Raw genomic sequence first — 20,777 nt, 5'->3', positions numbered from 1 at the left:
AAACTTTTGATTGAAGAATAAACTAAGTATAAAACACCACACTCCTCTTACGACCTCCATCTTGGTTGAGGCTTGCAAGAGAATGACTGGATATGACAGTTAGGGGAGGAGCTATATAGCAGCTCTGCTGTGGGTGATCCTCTTGCAACTTCCTGTTGGGAAGGAGAATATCCCATAAGTAATGGATGATCCGTGGACTGGATACACTTAACAAGAGAAAATGGAACGTCATGCACTGGAGCCATGTTGTGTTGTGTTCATTGTGGTTACGCGACAGTTAATGGTAAATGCAGTTGGAGGCAAAGTCCATAACATAACAGTACTCATGGGGGTAAGGCCTGGGAGTGGTTAGTATTAATTGAAGATCGATAGTGACTGGATGTCGTTTATAGTTAAAGGGACACTGAACCCAAATTTTTTCTTTCGTGATTCAGATAGAGCATGCAATTTTAGCAACTTTGTAATTTACTCCTATTATCAATTTTTCTTCATTCCTTGGTATCTTTATTTGAAATGCAAGAATGTAAGTTTAGATGCCAGTCCATTTTTGGTGAACAATCTGGGTTGTTCTTGCTGATTGATAGATAAATTCATCCCCCAATGAACAAGTGCTTTCCAGGGTCTGAACCTAACAAATAGCTTAGATCAGTGTTTCTCAACAGCCGGGCCGTGGCCCACTACCGGGCCGCGACGGCCCTGCTGGTGGGCCGCGACCCAACATTGCCTCCAGACACTCGCTCTGACAGGCCCGCCTTTACACATCTCCTAAATTTTGGACGGGCCTGTCAGAGTGCCACTGCGCATGTCAGTTTGCGCACTGTGAGCATGTAGCGGCGGGCGCACTGTGACCGTGTAGAAGCGGCTGGCGGCGTGCAGAGCGTGAAGCATCGGCTCACAGGTAAGTAAGCCCACTGACACCAATTACATAATTACGGCCACTGACACCAATGTATATATTTAGGGCGGCCACTGGACACCAATGTGTATTTGAAAACTGTGTGTGTGTATATATATATATATATATATATATATATATATATATATATATATATATATATATATATACACATATATACACATATATATATATATATATATATATATATATATATATATATATATATATATAGATCCCACTGACACCAATGAATTATAAAATATTAACCCACTGTAAACTATGTATATATATATATATATATATATATATATATATATATATATATATATATATATATATATATATATGGATCCCACTGACACCAATGAATTATCATATAATTAACCCACTGTTTTATATATATATATATATATATATATATATATATATATATATATATATATATATATATATATATATATATATATATATATTATAATTATATGATAATTCAGTGGTGTGGGATCCATATATAATATATATAAATGGTTTATGGTGGGTTAATTTTATAATTCATTGGTGTCAGTGGGTGAGGGAGGAGAGAGAGAAAGAAAGAAAGAAAGAGAGGGAGGAGAGAGAGAGGGAGGAGAGAGAGAGAAAGAGAGGGAGGAGAGAGAGAGAGAAAGGGAGGAGAGAGAGAGAGGGAGGAGATAGATAGAGACAGAGAGAGAGAGAAAGAGAGAGGGGAGGAGAGAGAGAAAAAGAGAGAGAGGGGAGGAGAGAGAGAGAGGAGAGAGAGAAAGAGAGGGGAGGAGAGAGAAAGAGAGAGGGGGGAGAGAGAGAGGGGGAGGAGAGAAAGAGACTGTGTGTATATATATATATATATATATATATATATATATATATATATATATATATATATATATATATATATATATATATATATATATATATATATATATATATATATTTCTTCCAAACCTACTGCAACCCACTCCCGATGCTTACCGGGCCCTGGACCGGTCCGGCTAAAACTTACCGGGCCTTGAGGTCACTTAGGTTGAGAACGACTGGCTTAGATGCCTTCTTTTTCAAATAAAGATAAGAGAACGAAGAAAAATTAATAGGAGTAAATTAGAAAGTTGCTTAAAAGTGCATGCTCTATCTGAATCACAAAAGAAAACATTTGGGTTCAGTGTCCCTTTAATGGAGGTGGAGGGAAGGTTGTGGTTAGATTGCAATGGCTAAGATGATTAAGGTTACTGGGCAGTAACACTGGTGCCTTATATGTGGCTTCACACTAACACCAGCTATAAATAGCCACTGTAACTTAGTCAATGCATGCTATCACTAAATAATAGTGATTTGAGGGTAGTATAGGGCTAAAAATTGAGCTGCTTTAAAAAAAATCTGTCAGTGCTAGATTGTTTCATAGCGGCTCTATTTTAGTGACAGACACATAATCAAGTTTCACTTATGTATCGGACTATAGATTGCAAGATGTATGGGGAGGGTTTTTTCCCTTTTAAATTTGTGTTGAGTTTTGTAAATATTATTGTCAGAGTTATTTTGTGATTTATGTTTATGTTAACACAACATTTTACATTAACATGTATTTAAATAGGGTTTCCCTCTTACCAATAGCCTTTATGTTCTCTCCAGGAAATAACGGTGCTTCTTCCATCTGTGCCAGCTTATTGCCATCTCTTAAAGCCTGGAAATAAAGGAGCATAATCACAAAATAAATCTTAGTTTACAACTGTATCTTTCAAAAGTCCCCATAACTGTCAAAAAGCTGTGCTTTTCTTTAGCAGCAGCTATCTTTATTTTGTCTATTCCTTCTCAAATAACATGCATTCTTTAGACCAAAGGTGGCCAACTGGTGCCCAAGGGATACAAGTGACCCTCTGCACTAGTTTTTGGGTGCCATAGATTTTTTTTTTTTGGCGATCGAAAAAAAAGCAGGACTAAATGCGTGTGTTTGGGGTGTTCACACAAAAAAAAATCCATCTGGATGGAAGAACACAGAGACAGACTATCATACAACCTTTCCTAAACCTGGATTTGTGCCACTGGACATTTTTAGTAATCATATTATTTGCTTAGTAGTCATAAATGTATATGTTGCCCTCAAAGCTTGTAAAATATTGATCTGTGGCTACCAATGCATTAGGAAGGTGGCCATCACTGGTTTAAACTATAACATACTTATTTGTGCCCTCACAACTGCCACAGTTCATCTACCAGAGTGCAGAGCAATGGTATCCAGAAGATATTCAGTACAGTAAGTCTGTATTTGCAAAAAATTTTATGTGCAATGAGTTTAATACTAAATAGTGGTGTTTCGGGGTCTTCCCCTTCCTCAGACAAACCATTGAACAACAAAAAACAGCAATATACACCATGAGCTTCTCCCCAGTGTTGAAAAACGTCAAAGTGGTTGCAAACGTATCAATAGTTGTTAGTGCACAACTGTTATACAAATAATCTATTATACAATGTTATTGATAAACAATTTGCTATCAATATGTGATTATGTTAAAATATATGTAAAACAGAGGATGAACCCATGAGACAAATACAATGAAATTTCTCCGTTTTCACATTAGTATATAGCTAAGAAAATTATAGACTAGTATATGAATCTTAAAGGGACCTAATACTCATATGCTAAATCATTTGAAATGTATGCAGCATAACTGTAAAAAGCTGACAAGAAAATATTACCTGAACATCTCTATGTAAAAAAGGAAGATATTTTACCTCAACATTTCTTCAACTCACCAAAGTCAGCTAGTGTCCTGCTGCAAGTTGAAGAAAAAAGGAAATTTATGCTTACCTGATAAATTGATTTCTTCTACGATACGACGAGTCCACGGATTTCATCCTTACTTGTGGGATATTATCCTCCTGCTAACAGGAAGTGGCAAAGAGCACCACAGCAGAGCTGTATATATAGCTCCTCCCTTCCCTCCACCCTCAGTCATTCGACCGAAGGTTTTAGGAAGAGAAAGGAAAAGCTAAAAGGTGCAGAGGTGACTGAAGCTGTAAATAAAAAATATAATCTGTCTTAAAATGACAGGGAGGGCCGTGGGCTTGTCGTATCGTAGAAGAAATCAATTTATCAGGTAAGCATAAATTCCCTTTTCTTCTACAAGATACGACGAGTCCACGGATTTTATCCTTACTTGTGGGATACAATACCAAAGCTACAGGACACGGATGAAAGGGAGGGACAAGACAGAGACCTAAACGGAAGGCACCACTGCTTGAAGAACTTTTCTCCCAAAAACAGCCTCAGAAGAGGCAAAAGTATCAAATTTGGAAAATTTGGAAAATGTGTGAAGGGACGACCAAGTCGCAGCCTTACAAATCTGTTCAACAGAAGCATTGTTTTTAAAGGCCCATGTGGAAGCCACAGCCCTAGTAGAATGAGCCGTAATTCTTTCAGGAGGTTGCTGTCCAGCAGTCTCATATGCCAGGCGGATGATACTCCTCAGCCAAAAGTAAAGAGAGGTAGCCGTAGCTTTCTGATCCCTACGCTTTCCAGAATAAACAATGAATAATGAAGATGATTGACGGAAATACTTAGTTGCCTGCAAGTAAAACTTCAAGGCACGGACTACGTCCAAGTTATGTAACAGACGCTCCTTCTAAGAAGAAGGATTAGGACACAAGGAAGGAACAACAATTTCCTGATTAATATTCTCATTTGAAACAACCTTAGGAAGAAATCCAGGTTTAGTACGTAAAATCACCTTATCAGAATGAAATATAAGATAAGGCGAATCAGATTGTAACGCTGAAAGCTCAGAAACTCTTCGAGCAAAAGAAATAGCAACTAAAAACAGAACTTTACAAGATAACTTAATATCAATGGAATGCATGGGTTCAAACGGAACCCCTTGAAGAACTCGAAGAACTAAATTCAGACTCCAGGGAGGAGTAATTGGTCTAAATACAGGCTTAATTCTAGTTAGAGCCTGATAAAAAACGTTTATGAAGCAAAATTGACAAAGCAGAAATTTGTCCCTTTAAGGAACTTGCTGATAACCTTTTCTCCAATCCTTCTTGGAGAAAAGACAGAATCCTGGGAATCCGAACTTTACTCCATGAGTAACCCTTGGATTCACACCAATAAAGATATTTACGCCATATCTTATGATAGATTTTTCTAGTGACAGGCTTTCAAGCCTGTATCAAAGTATCGATGACTGAATCAGAGAATCCTCGCATAGATAGAATCAAGCGTTCAATCTCCAATAAGTCAGCTGCAGAGAATGTAGATTTGGATGCAGGAAAGGACCTTGAATGAGCAGGTACTGTCTCAAAGGAAGTTTCCACGGTGGCAGAGACAACATGTCCACTAGATCCGCATACCAAGTCCTGCATGGCCACGCAGGCGCTATCAGGATTACTTAAGCTCTCTCCTGTTTGATTCGAGCAATCACACGTGGAAGGAGAAGAAACGGTGGAAACACATAAGCTAGGCTGAACGACCAAGGCATCTATCAGTTCAGCCTGGGGATCCCTCGACCTGGATCCGTAACGTGGAAGCTTGGCATTCTGACGACATGCCATCAGATCCAGTTCCGCTCTGCCCCATTGACGAATCAATTAAGCAAACACCTCCGGATGGAGTTCCCACTCCCCCGGATGAAAAGTCTATAGACTTAGAAAATCCGCTTCCCAGTTTTCTACTTCTGGGATGTAGATTGCCGACAGATAACAAGAGTGGGCCTCCGCCCATTGGATTATCTTGGATACTTCTATCATCGCTAAGGAACTCCTTGTTCCCCCCTGATGATTAATATATGCCACAGTCGTGATGTTGTCCGACTGGAATCTGATGAATTTGGCCAAAGCCAACTGAGGCCATGCCTGAAGCGCATTGAATATTACTCTCAGTTCCAGAATATTGATTGGAAGTAGAGACTCCACCTGAGTCCAAACACCCTGAGCCTTCAGGGAATCCCAGACTGCACCCCAGCCTAGAAGACTGGTGTCCGTTGTCACTATCACCCACGAGGGTATGCGGAAACATGTCCCCTGGGACAGATGATCCAGCGACAACCACCAAAGAAGAGAGTCTCTGGTCTTTTGATCCAGATTTATCTGAGGAGATAAATTCGCATAGTCCCCATTCCACTGTCTGAGCATGCACAGCTGCAGTGGCCTCAGATGAAAGCGGGCAAACCGAATAATGTCCATTGCCGCTACCATTAATCCAATGACCTCCATACACTGAGCCACTGATGGCCGAGGAATGGACTGAAGTGCTCGGCAAGTATTTAGAATCTTTGTTTTTCTGGCCTCCATCAGAAATATTTTCATGTCTACCGAGTCTATCAGAGTCCCCAAGAAGGGAACCCTTGTCCGTGGAACTAGTGAACTCTTTTCTATGTTCACCTTCCAACCGCGAGTTCTCAGGAAAGACTATACTATGTCCGTGTGAGATTTTGTCAAATGATAAGTTGACGCCTGAATCAGAATATCGTCCAGATAAGGCGCCACTGCTATGCCCCGCGGTCTGAGAACCGCTAGAAGAGACCCTAGAACCTTTGTGAAGATTCTGGGTGCTGTGGCCAACCCGAAGGGAAGAGCCACAAACTGATGTTTGTCCAGGAAGACAAACCTTAGGAACTGATGATGATCCTTGTGAATAGGGATATGAATGTATGCATCCTTCAAGTCCACGGTAATCATATATTGACCCTCCTGGATCATTGGTAAGATAGTTCGTATAGTCTCCATCTTGAATGATGGGACTCTGAGAAACTTGTTTAGACACTTGAGATCTAAAATGGGTCTGAAAGTTCCCTCTTTTTTGGGAACCACGAAGAGATATGAGTAAAACCCCTGCCCCTGTTCCAGTTTTGGAACGGGACAAATTACTCCCATGGTAGAAAGGTCTTTTACACAGCGTAAGAATGCCTCTCTTTTATCTTGTCTACAGATAATCGTGAAAAATGAAATCTCCCTCTTGGGAGAAAATCCTTGAATTCCAGTTGATACCCGTGGGTCACGATTTTTCAGTGCCCAAGGGTCCTGAACATCTACAGGGAGTGCAGAATTATTAGGCAAGTTGTATTTTTGAGGATTAATTTTATTATTGAACAACAACCATGTTCTCAATGAACCCAAAAAACTCATTAATATCAAAGCTGAATAGTTTTGGAAGTAGTTTTTAGTTTGTTTTTAGTTATAGCTATTTTAGGGGGATATCTGTGTGTGCAGGTGACTATTACTGTGCATAATTATTAGGCAACTTAACAAAAAACAAATATATACCCATTTCAATTATTTATTTTTACCAGTGAAACCAATATAACATCTCAACATTCACAAATATACATTTCTGACATTCAAAAACAAAACAAAAACAAATCAGTGACCAATATAGCCACCTTTCTTTGCAAGGACACTCAAAAGCCTGCCATCCATGGATTCTGTCAGTGTTTTGATCTGTTCACCATCAACATTGCGTGCAGCAGCAACCACAGCCTCCCAGACACTGTTCAGAGAGGTGTACTGTTTTCCCTCCTTGTAAATCTCACATTTGATGATGGACCACAGGTTCTCAATGGGGTTCAGATAAGGTGAACAAGGAGGCCATGTCATTAGATTTTCTTCTTTTATACCCTTTCTTGCCAGCCACGCTGTGGAGTACTTGGACGCGTATGATGGAGCATTGTCCTGAATGAAAATCATGTTTTTCTTGAAGGATGCAGACTTCTTCCTGTACCACTGCTTGAAGAAGGTGTCTTCCAGAAACTGGCAGTAGGACTGGGAGTTGAGCTTGACTCCATCCTCAACCCGAAAAGGCCCCACAAGCTCATCTTTGATGATACCAGCCCAAACCAGTACTCCACCTCCACCTTGCTGGCGTCTGAGTCGGACTGGCGCTATCTGCCCTTTACCAATCCAGCCACGGGCCCATCAAGACTCACTCTCATTTCATCAGTCCATAAAACCTTAGAAAAATCAGTCTTGAGATATTTATTGGCCCAGTCTTGACGTTTCAGCTTGTGTGTCTTGTTCAGTGGTGGTCGTCTTTCAGCCTTTCTTACCTTGGCCATGTCTCTGAGTATTGCACACCTTGTGCTTTTGGGCACTCCAGTGATGTTGCAGCTCTGAAATATGGCCAAACTGGTGGCAAGTGGCATCTTGGCAGCTGCACGCTTGACTTTTCTCAGTTCATGGGCAGTTATTTTGCGCCTTGGTTTTTACACACGCTTCTTGCGACCCTGTTGACTATTTTGAATGAAACGCTTGATTGTTCGATGATCACGCTTCAGAAGCTTTGCAATTTTAAGAGTGCTGCATCCCTCTGCAAGATATCTCACTATTGACTTTTCTGAGCCTGTCAAGTCCTTCTTTTGACCCATTTTGCCAAAGGAAAGGAAGTTGCGTAATAATTATGCACACCTAATATAGGGTGTTGATGTCATTAGACCACACCCCTTCTCATTACAGAGATGCACATCACCTAATATGCTTAATTGGTAGTAGGCTTTCGAGCCTATACAGCTTGGAGTAAGACAAAATACTCATTTGCCTAATAATTCTGCACTCCCTGTATTGCCCAAGCCTGAGCAAAGAAAGAAAGTCTGCCCCCTACTAAATCCAGTCCCTGATCGGGGGCTGCCCCTTCATGCTGTCTTTGTAGCAGCAGCGGGCTTCTTGGATTGTTTACCTTTATTCCAAGCCTGGTTGGGTCTCCAGACTGACTTGGATTGAGCAAAATTCCCTTCCTGCTTTGTGGAGGAAGAGGAAGCAGAGGGTCCTCCTTTAAAGTTTCGAAAAGAACGAAAATTACTTTGTTTACCCCTCATCTTAACAGACTTATCCTGAGGTAGGGCATGGCCTTTACCTCCAGTAATGTCAGAAAATGATTTCCTTCAATTCAGGCCCGAATAGGGTCTTACATTTAAAAGGAATAGCTAAAAGCTTAGATTTTGATGACACATCAGCAGACCAAGATTTGAGCCATAACACTCTGAGCTCTAAAATGGCAAATCCTGCATTTTTCTCCGCTAGTTTAGCAATTTGAAAAGCGGCATCAGTAATAAAAGAATTAGCTAGCTTGAGGGCCTTAATTCTATCCAAAATGTCATCTAATGGAGTCTCAACCTTCAAAGACTCTTCTAGAGCATCAAACCAAAAAGCTGCTGCAGTAGTAACTGGAACAATGCAATCCGTAGGTTGTAAAAGAAAACCCTGATGAATAAATAATTTCTTTAGAAGACCCTCTAACTTTTTATCCATAGGGTCTTTGAAAGCACAACTCTCCTCAATAGGTATAGTTGTATGCTTAGCCAGGGTAGAAATAGCTCCCTCCACCTTAGGGACCGTTTGCCAAGAATCCTGAATGGTGTCTGATATGGGAAACATTTTCTTAAAATTAGGAGGGGGAGAGAACGGTATACCTGGTCTATCCCATTCCTTTTTTACAATTTCCGAATTTCTTTTAGGAACTGGAAAAACATCAGTGTAAGTAGGCACCTCTAGATATTTGTCCATCTTACACAACTTCTCTGGTGGTATCACAATAGTATCACAATCATCCAGAGTCGCTAAAACCTCCCAAAGTAACAGGTGGAGGTGTTCAAGCTTAAATTTAAAGGACATCACGTCCGAATCTGTCTGAGGTAACACATTTCCTGAGTCTGAAAGTTCTCCCTCAGACAGCAATTCCCTGACCCCCAACTCAGAGCACTGTGAGGGTACATTGGAAATAGCCAATAAAGCATCAGAGGATTCAGTATTCACATTAATACCTGACCTACTCCGTTTACCTTGCAACACTGGTAATTTAGATAATACCTCTGTAAGGGTAATTGACATAACTGCAGCCATCTCCTGCAGAGTAAAAGAATTAGACGCACTAGAGGTACTTGGCGTCGCTTGTGTGGGTGTTAAAGGTTGTGACACTTGGGGAGAATTGGATGGCATATCCTGATTCTCTTCAGACTGAGAATCATCCTTAGGCACACTTTCTTTACCTAAAATATGCTTTTTACAATGTAAGGCCCTTTCAGTACAAGAGGTACACAATGTAAGAGGGGGTTCCACAATGGCTTCCAAACACATAGAGCAATGAGTTTCCTAAATGTCAGACATGTTGAACAGACTAGTAATAACCACAATAGTCGTTAAACACTGTATTTATTGAATTAAACAATTTTTAGAAAAACGTGTACTGCGCCTTTAAGAAATAAAAAAGCGCACACATTTTCCAAACTGCCTAAAAACGTTAAATAACGCTGTCGCTATCTAATTAGCTACACATATACAATAGTGCCAAAAATTATTGCACCCTAAGGCAAAAGGGTAAAATTAACCTCTAAAAGTTTTTTATAGCAAAAAATGTATTTTACTTCAAAAAAAACGACTCCTGCACCTCGCCACAGCTCTGCTGTGGCGCCTACCTGCCCCCAGGGTGCGCAAAAATAGGCCCCGCCCATCATGGACGACGTTCACCTCAGCCTGTACAACCGCATGGGAAGCGGTTTAGCCACAAGCCATGTGGTCCCCAAACACAAACTTATAAAAAAAGCTATAGAAATGTTTGTTATCAACAAATAAAAACCACCCGTTAAGCTGCCTCTCCCAGTGTCTGATATATGCTGCAATAAGCCCTTTGCTGCATAAAGCCCAATACCATGTTAATAAATAATACATACAGGTTTTTCAGTAATACCCTCTGTTTCAACAGGTTTACTGCTTACCCCTTTCCTTGCAAGGAAAACATGTCAGCCAGTTCTGATACACCAAGTCTCCTCAGAAATAAAGGATTGAACATACCTCAATGCTGCTTGTAGCATGAAACCATTCTCCACACTGAAGATCTCTCTTGTACTACCTTCAGAAGCTCTGTGGGAACCAACGTGGATCTTAGTTACATCTGCTAAGATCATTAACCTCAGGGCAGAAATCTTCTTCCATATCCCTCTGAGGAAAATAGTACTCACCGGTACCATTTAAAATAAAAAAAACTTCTTGATTGAAGAAACTAAAACTAACACCTCACTTTACCTCTTCCTAGTACAAACACAGGTAAAGAGAATGACTGGGGGTGGAGGGAAGGGAGGAGCTATATATACAGCTCTGCTGTGGTGCTCTTTGCCACTTCCTGTTAGCAGGAGGATAACCCACAAGTAAGGATGAAATCCGTGGACTCATATCTTGTAGAAGAAATAAAAACCGCAATAGACAGTCAGCTTCACCTTTCCCTTTGCTGTGATCTCATGAGTTTTTACTAAACATCTATTAGACAGATGCACACTCCCTAGCTTGTCCTGGGACAGGCATTCTGATTGGCTGCTTAAAGTCCTTTACAGTGGGGTGTGAAAATTGAGGTAAAATATCTTTCTTTTTGACACAGATGTTTAGGTGATATTTTCTAGTCAGCTTTTTACAGCTATGCTGCGGCAGTTTCAAGTGCTTCAACATTTGGGTATTATGTCCCTTTAAACATACCTTAGGCTTGATCAGTCAAACACTTGTGTTCTAGTTCTATAGTTTCTTTGGAAATGATGGTGGTAATGACAAACACTATGGGCGACTTTAAGAATTAAGAATGCCTGGGATAAGCATAAAGCTATCCTACAAACTAGATAAGGTTATACTTTTAGGAAATGTTGGGCCTATGGTTCTTATCTGCTGTAAAAAGTCTAAGTTTCTATGTCAGTAATAGAACATAGCCGCCTCTGACACCAGCGTCAGGGGGCTTATGTAACATTGCGGTGACTGCGTGATCTAACCTCATATGTATACCAGATAACTATCACTCTATTGTTAGTTCTGCTCCTATGAAAATAAAATGTATACTTACCTAATAAATTAATTTCCTTCTTGACAGTGAGAGTACATGAAAACATTCATAACCTATGGGAAATACTTTTCCTGGCCACCAGGAGGAGGCAAAGACATCCCAAACAAGACAATAAATATCCCTCCTACTTCCCCTACCCTCCAGTAGTTCAGCCGATGAGAAGGACGGTTGACAGGGATTCATTTCATTTGCTATCAACAACGGAACCTACCGAGGAAGATTCCTCCAGACTCTCTATGGAGTCGTCCATTGTACTAGAATGAAATAACTGAACAGCACAGCTAGGTATCTAGTCCCAAGCACCAAAAACAACTGACCCCTTGAAAGCCAAGTTTAGGGCGTCTTACCACCTCTGGTCCAGCTGAGCCACGTTGTTACTGTTCTACCACTGGACAATTGGGCAGCAGATCTGAAGCGGAAATGGCGCAAAATCGCTACCTTCGGCGTGAATCAGTGTCTCCGCCCACCGATGCGACCTGTATTAGAACATAGCCTGCGGCCTGCAGTAAACCCAATAGCCCACTATATGAGCAACCTGCACGATATCAACTGAAGTGACCAGGAGACCAGGAACGAGTGTGGTTGTATAAAATCACCTCATCGTGACTATGACTGGGTATTATTAAGTCCACAGTAGGACAAATGCTCGTCAGTGTCCTGCATACTAACATGCCAAAAAACAGCCCTCTCAGCCTTATGTTGGCTGGCTGGAGGCAAGCTGCTGCCTGTCAAAGGGGTTAGGAAAGTGCACAGTACATGCATTCTAGGCGCAGGGACAAGACTTACACCACCTCTTTATAAGACAAGTTACCATGAGAGAGGGAACAACTATGAGTCTGTAATTTAGTGTGAAACACACCGCGTCATCAGACGGGATTAAGCTTAGACAGGAAAGAGGCATGGGAGACCCTGTGTCAACCAATTTTATTTAAACCAATACACTATTTAGAGTTATATGGATATATGATCCCCGGCTCTCCGGAGCCAATCTATTTTAAACTTAATTTCTTCTTTATAGAGCACCTCCCTCTGCCTACATCCGTGATACAAGGCAAAGAACTACTGGAGGGTAGGGAAGTGGGAGGGATATTTATAATCTTGTTTGGGGTGTCTTTGCCTCATCCTGGTGGCCAGGAATAGTATTTCCCATAGGTTATAAATGTTATTGTGGACTCTCACTGCAAATAGAAGGAAAGATCAGAGCAGACGATCCATTAAGTGAATATATCAATATCCAGCAGGCTGGTATGTCAATGCAGGATGAGGAACCAGACCTTTACCGTGACTCTGACCACGTCCCCGGACTCCGGTGTCAGATATGGCGTGGTTTTGTAGCGCACGGCTGCTAACTGATCTTCTATAGGAGTTGTGCTAAAAATAGAGTGATAGTTATCTGGTATACACGTTAGGTTAGATCATGCAGTCACTGCAATATTACACAAGCCCCCTGATTCTGGTATCAGAGGCCGACGGCTATGTTCTATTACTGCCCTGACAAAGACTATAGAACTAGAACACAAACATTTGACTGATAAAGCCTAAGGTATGTCTTAAGATTTGTGTACTATTCTAAGATTGTCTTAGCTATGTACTGAGAGTAAAAAGGGAGCAGTATCATATTTGTACTTTCAGTCTCATGGATTCATTCTCTGTATTACGTTATTTTAATATAATCACATATTGATAGCAAATGGTTTATCAATAATTTTGTATAATAGATTTGTTTTGACAGATATGTACTTGCTTTGGACACAGTTTTTCTTTGTATAACAACTGTTCACTAACAACTTTTGATACATGTTGACTTTTATTTAAACCACTTTGTCGGTTTTCGACACTGGGGGAGGAGCAAAGGGTATATATGGTTGTTTTGTTTGTCATTCAATGATTTGTCTGAGGAATGGGGAACACCCCAAAATGTCACAAATTACTATTAAAAACTCATTGCACTTAAAAATCCAGCAACAGACTAGAGAGTATTACGGAATACCAGTAAAGAATAATTTCATTATACTGAATGGCGCAAAATATAAGAAATATGCTGGAATAGCTAATGAAATACATACAAATAATGATTTAAAGGATTATGAAAGTTAAAAAACATAAATTATGCTTACCTGATAATTTTATTTTCTTCTGACTGGGAGAGTCCACAGCTGCATTCATTTCTTTTGGGAATTCAGAACCTGGCCACCAGGAGGAGGAAAAAAAGACACCCCAGGCCAAAGGCTTAAATACCTCCCCCACTTCCCTCATCCCCCAGTCATTCTGCCAAGGGAACAAGAAACAGTAGGAGAAATATCAAAGAAGGTGCAAGAAGAATAAACTAAAACATGGTCGCCCCCCATAAAAAAACATGGGCGGGGAGCTGTGTACTCTCCCCATCAGAAGAAAAGAAAATTATCAGGTAAGCATAATTTATTTTTTTCTTCTTAAAATGGGGAGAGTCCACAGCTGCATTCATTACTTTTGGGAAAAGAATACCCAAGCTATAGAGGACACTGAATGCAAAAAAAGGGCGGGTAGACAAGGCGGCCCATTCGAAGGGCACCACAGCCTGAAATTACCCAAACTAAACAAAAACTGCTGTACAGAGCAGAACAAAAAAGACTGAAAGGACTAAGTAACTGCCCAACAGTTAAATCCAGCGAGGCCAAAAGAGAGGCCGTTCAAAATCGCTAGATTCCACCGAGCACAAAGCCCCCGAAGAGACAAGTCCCGCAGGTTCCAAGCCCGTACAAATTCCACATATTCCCAGAAGGGAAAAGGAAAGAGAAAGACTCAATAAGAGATCTAAAATCTCAGCAACTAGGATAAAAAGGAACCCCAGCAAAGTCAAGCGTAACCCAAGGTTGCGACTAGACAAAAAAAGGAATGGAGAATAAACTTTAACAACAGACCAGAAGAACCCTACCCATATCTGAAAGAAAGTCCAAATCACCATGGACCGTCCCGATGAAACCCAGAGGAACAAGGCAGATCCCATACCTCACACAGAGTGCAGTCTGCACTCATGAAAGAGTGATCGAGGAATAAACTGCCAGAACTGCCAAAAATTAGCACCATAAGCACTTATCGTGCTCTAGATGAAGCTCTCAGCTACCACGCTGCAACACAAGACTAGTAGACACCAGTCACGAACACTAGCCTATCAAGCTAGGAACTGCACCAGGAAACTCCCACAAAGGGAACCCTCCAGGAAGTGCAAGAACCCACTCCCTCCCAGGCAAAAGAGGGAAAGTAGGAAAAATATCCAAAACCCACCAGAAAACAGCTTCCTGTTGAGTAAAAAAAAAAACTCTGCTAAGCTCCACCTAAGCAGAGATCACAAAATCTGGAGAAGAACTCAGTCAAAGCTCAACCGAGCCAATAGGCCTCAGACCGTTCAAAGTATAACCAGCCCCAACAGCTGGATTTGAACCAACAACCCTGGAGTTGTAGAGCCCCAAAAGCAACCCTTAGGCTACATGGGCTGCTTTATCGAGGCAATGGACCCAGTACCAAAACGACTGGCATGTTCGAGGGTAGGGAAATAATTAATGCCCCATACCACCCAGAACTCCAAAACGACTAAACGGTATCTAAGGGTAGGCAAACCCCGACCATATGTAACAACACTGGTATGCTAAACCACCAAGCCAGAACAGAACATAGTACGATCTTGGGACCCGGATCCCTTCCCTACAAGAAGGTATACTCCCAGACAAAAGGAGGCCACACTGAAACAACAGTGTTAGCACGATACCAGAATCCGTCCCTACACAACACTGTACACACAAGGCAGATGGACCCCCCTCCGTACATCAGGCGGATACTATGGTATATCCTGATCCCCCTAAGGGGAAGGAAATGAAAGACATCTGCTCACCCACCCACAGGCAAGGAGCATACGTCATCCAACAGACTGCATAAACAGACCTAATGAAAAGGCACCATCCGGCTGCAACAGCCGGCCCAGAAGCCAAACAAACAGCCAGCGAGTCCACCTATAAAGTAGAAAGGCTGTAATAAGAGATCAATCTCCCGCTTGCTAGGCGTCTAACAAACCATCAGGCCATTCTCAAGTCTCCAATAAGAGAAGACACAACACCTGAAGGAGCAAGCGGATGAATCAAAACACTAAGGACTAAATCACTCAGGATCCAACTAGGAGGTCCGGTCAGATATCCTAGACGATGTCCAGAAAAAACGGGCACCCGGAAACCGAAGCCAGCCACAGACTAGGAACCCCTGAGGAACCATAGGAATACCTCGTATGGAGAACCCTAGGAGATGCAAGCACAACACATCCAAAGGTCCTAGGACACTGGACGTTCATAATCATCCCAGAGACAGAGAATATAACTCTTCAAAACTCAAGGGACAATACCCTTAACACCAACAGCTAAGAAGCTGCCAAGAAATAGCGCACCTCTGCAACAGAGTCTAAAATTCCAAATGATCCATCTGGGTCCACCTCTCGGTAACCCCCTTAGGGACAAAAAGATGACTAATATCAATATCCCAAGAAACGACATATAAACCGATATGTCGTAATAAAAGGTAGCTCCAGGACAAAATGGAGACCAAGGCATTCTCCAGAGCCCCCAAGAACATGGAAGCAGATGAGATGCAGTATGAGGAAGGAGGACGAAAATGCCTGAACTTCCAGAACCGATGACCCACCAACCATCCCCAGAAAGGGAAAAGAGAAACCTAAGTCAATGGAGGGAATGGAGAAAACTAGCTCTGAGGTCAAAAAGCCTTCAGAACGCTTCTTAGTAGGACCCGCTTCCGGAACTCCAACAGTTACAGGACCAAGAGGACTGATTACAAACCCCTTAAAACTCCGCCCAAAAAGAATCAACTAGAACCAGCCTGGCATCAATGAACAAAAAGGCCTCCTTTCTGAGCCCCGTCAAGGGCAGAGTATCAAACCAAAAGAATTAAACTCTCATGGAGTTTCTCACTATGGCAATCCCTATCCAAAAAGGAAAGGATTATTGTACTGAAGGAGTAACCATAGCATAACAAACCTCTCATCTGAGAGAGAACTCACCACCCAACCAGGTCAGCCAGATATACCAGCACCACATGGATTGTATAGACCTTTAGGGAACAGAAACCAGCGCCCGACCAGGACCAGCCTGCTACAGAGGGCACTCCGGAACTGAATCAGGTCACAGAAAAATCGAAACCCCAGAAGGGATCGATAAAGGATCTTAGAACTATGTAACTAACACCTTAACCTGCGACTTCCACAGAAGTGCCCAAGCGACCACAAAATCGCTAGTATTGAATTCCAGAGAATAAATGTTCCTAATGGGGAAAGTATAACACACATGAGCTTCCAAAAAAAAAAAAAATACATACTAACCGGATCAACGAAAAAGAGGGCAGCACTCACAGGTGAACGCCCAAGAAAAATGGGAACACTGACAGGACCAGCCAATCATAAAATTAATTCTCCCGAAGCTCAGAACTGGAATAAGATACCTCAAAGAAAAAGGTAAATTGGAGATGACAAGGAGATTAACTTCATTCCCCCACGTCCAACCCAGCTTACCGTCCGGAACGGAAGACCGAGGACCCCTCAACCCATCCGGACTGGGATCCGCCAGCACTGCCAAAACATGCCGCAAGTAGGACACAAAGGCGTGCCAGTCTATAACGAAAAGCAAGATTTTCCTCCGCCGGAGGAGCAGACGACCCCGACCCCGAGGATTGAACCCTTGAAGCCTCAGAGGAAACCACTACCCCAGAAGGCTGATCCGACCCAGACAATTCCTTGTCTGGCGAGCCCTGGTTGACGGAACACGGAACAGTATCTCATCAGTATCTCCCTTCCTGGAAGCTGAAAATGCGCCAATGCCATAGATAAAGCCACAAGGAACAGTGCCATAACTTTTGGAGGAAACAAGCCACCTTCCGGAGAAGGGGTAACGGCATTAGGGACACCTGCTTGCATAGCCAAAGGATCAAGGGCACTCGCCTCACGAATATGGGGACCCCAGGAGCAGATGGCTCGGCGGACTCTAAATTCCCTATTTCGGGAGAAAAGAGCACTCTAAAGCGGCATGCGGAACATAACTGATGGGCATGGATTACCCGGGCCATTTCATACTCTTCGCAAGAAGTAGACTCTGAATCGGAGACATCCGTCTCCAAAAAGTAAGAATCCTCCATAATTGGGATAAAAGTATGGATGGAAAAATAAAAAACGTCACCTTACATCTCCAATGGCTGGGGCACTCTCCACTTCCTATCACCCAGACAACTACCAAAACAGACTCTCTCCGTCACCACATGGTAATGAATACGGAAGCGGAGACTAGAAAAGTGACCATGCCTGGTCACAAGGTGCACCATGCAGGCCCTAGAAAAGCGTGTCAAGCTACAAAGCTTGCGCAGCCTGACAGAAAAAGGCCCTTATGTTCCGATACAACCGCAAGCCCAAATATCACTACATATTAGCAGACAGAATCACATTACAAATATGATAAAAGTCCCACCTGTTCAATAACCCCCCTCAGGAGATATTAACCCTCGATTCCATAAGATAAAGGAGTCCCACTGAGACCCTGACTTCTTAGTTTACTTTACATTTCACACATCTAATTAAAATGAAACGATCTTGCTGGAATTTACGCTGTGGAACAGGAACACGGCCCTTCAAGTGTGATAGATAGTAGCCTTGCTTCTGACATGGACTTGAGCTTACAAAGCAGGCAGCGAAACTCGTCAACGCTGATTGTTAAGGAGCTGTTAATATGAGTCGGGATGGCTTTGCAGAAAGACTCTCCCTGCATCTCCGGACTAACTTTCATCCATGCTCTCACTGAGAGGCTGACAGGACTACTTAAAACTCCAGTCCCATTCCGAAGAGTACTACCCTCCATAAGAGACTAAGTTTAATCTTCCGACACTTCTCAGCCAACCTCCTGTGACGAAAGGCAAAGAATGACTGGGGGATGAGGGAAGTGGGGGAGGTATTTAAGCCTTTGGCTGGGGCGTCTTTGCCTCCTCCTGGTGGCCAGGTTCTGAATTCCCAAAAGTAATGAATGCAGCTGTGGACTCTCCCCGTTTAAGAAGAAAATCAAGCTTTCATGATTCAGATATTTTAAGTTGCTTTTCAAGTTACTTTTAATATATTTACTTTGCTCTCTTGGTATCCTTTGGTGAAGAGCATATTTATCAGGCGCAGAAACGCACTACTGGGAGCTAGCTGGTGATTGGTGGATAGGCACATATTCCCTTAGCCATTGGCTTACTAGATGTGTTCAGCCGGCTCCCATTAGTACATTGCTGTTCTGTAGTGGACTTTTAATATTTGTTTAGCCCCTTTGCCAGGGTTAAACATTTAGTTGTTTGCAAACAATAACTCAATAATAAAATGATCTAACACATTACAGCATTTTCTTTTTGCATTTTTAGGTCCGTTTAATATTTATGTGATTTACTACAAAAACAAAAATGTAACAAGAGGGTACCTCAATTTAGAGACTTGACACAGGTCAATTGCACAAGCTGAGAGGTTAAGAGCATTCCAGTATCTTAAAGGGACATGAAACTAGGGCTGCAACAACTAATCGGTAAGTTTGATCATAAAAATAGCTGTCAACAAATCTCATTATCAATTAGGTGGTCAGCGATTAGTTGGTCAGTTGCACAGTACCAGCTGCTTTAATCTGATGATCTACTGCAACTAAGATTGTGCAAAAAAAATTGAATTTATTTATTTTTTTAATCGTTTTTCTATCCGATTAATCAGACAATAATCATCCGATTAATCGGATAGAAAAAATAAAAAAAAATAAAAATGTTTGCACAATACCATGTGCAGGAGTTCATCGGATTGAAGCAGCTGGTGCTGTGCAATTAACCAACTAATCGCTGACCACCTAATTGATAATGAGATTCTTTGACAACTATTTTTATGATCAATCTTGCCGATTAGTTGTTGCAGCCCTACATGAAACCCAATTTTTTTTCTCTCATGGTTCAGATCGAGAGCTCAGAATCGTGCACGTGTTCAGGAGCACTATATAGCAGCAGCTTTGGAAGAATGTTATCCATATACAAGAACACTAGATGGCAGAACTAGTTACTTTAATGTAGCACTCCAGACACCTACCTAGTTATTTTCTTCAACAATGAATACCATTGGAATTAAGCAAAATTGATCAGAGATATAAACTGGAGTGTTTTTTTTTGTTTGTTTGTTTTTTTTTGTTTTTTAATTGTATCTTCTATCTGAATTTGCCAAAGAAAAATTTTGGGTTTCATATCCCTTTAAATGTGAATATGTTCAAGTGGGAAGTCAGGCACTTTTATCAACTAAAGTAAAAGAATACTTTCATTTTCTGTCAATTTTACGGCCAGGTGACATGTACATAAATGAGTTACCACTGTAGATTTTTACATTTATTAAAAAAACTATAACGATTTCTTTTCAATGCACTTAATGGAAGATCTTAAAGGAGGTTGACTTTAAAAGACCTGCTAAATGTAAAATTTTTAAGTCACCTTTATAACAACAAACGCTACCCTTTAATTTAAAAATATTATAAAAGGCTCGCCCTAATATTTTGCATTTGAATTTACCCTAACAAATAGAATTTCATTTTCAGTGTGCACAAGGATTACTCTAGCATAGTAAATCAAAGATGACGTGAAATGCCTTGGAAAATGGACTCAAAATTATAGAAAAAACACAATATATATATATATATATATATTTTTTTTTTTAAAGTATTCAAAATAATATCACTATTGCTACGAAGCCAAAAACATACTTCATTTTCAGCCTGCATGCACACAAAAATACCTATATGGATACACAAATAAATGCATTTTTGCATTAAATTCAATAACTTAAAGTGACGGTCAATTTTGACGAATTAGTGCCCAGTTTTTAATAATCCTATTTAAAACAAGGGCACTTTAATTCATCAAAATTGACAATTCAAGCGTTTTTTCTTCAAAAACTTACCTTTTAATCCTGAAAGCTGCTCTATTGATTTCCCCCCGGCCGTCGGAAGCCTATGCTTACAACAGAAATGACGAATCCGGCTTCCTCCAATC

At 41.3% G+C, this 20,777-nt stretch overlaps 1 protein-coding gene across 1 annotated transcript in view; it reads right to left on the bottom strand.

Moving 5' to 3' along the window:
* MTMR1 (myotubularin related protein 1) overlaps window positions 1–20,777 on the bottom strand; it is a 281,756-nt gene that overhangs the window by 158,759 nt on the left and 102,220 nt on the right. Inside the window, exon 3 of the mRNA XM_053699156.1 lies at window positions 2,516–2,591. Within this exon, the coding sequence (XP_053555131.1) occupies window positions 2,516–2,591 (76 nt within the window). The remainder of the gene's footprint in view (window positions 1–2,515; window positions 2,592–20,777) is intronic.

This window comes from Bombina bombina, chromosome 1 (assembly GCF_027579735.1).
Source record: "Bombina bombina isolate aBomBom1 chromosome 1, aBomBom1.pri, whole genome shotgun sequence".
Classification (NCBI taxonomy): domain Eukaryota; kingdom Metazoa; phylum Chordata; class Amphibia; order Anura; family Bombinatoridae; genus Bombina; species Bombina bombina.
Note: the sequence above shows the minus strand (reverse complement) of the source record. Positions and strands in the feature narration are given on the sequence as shown.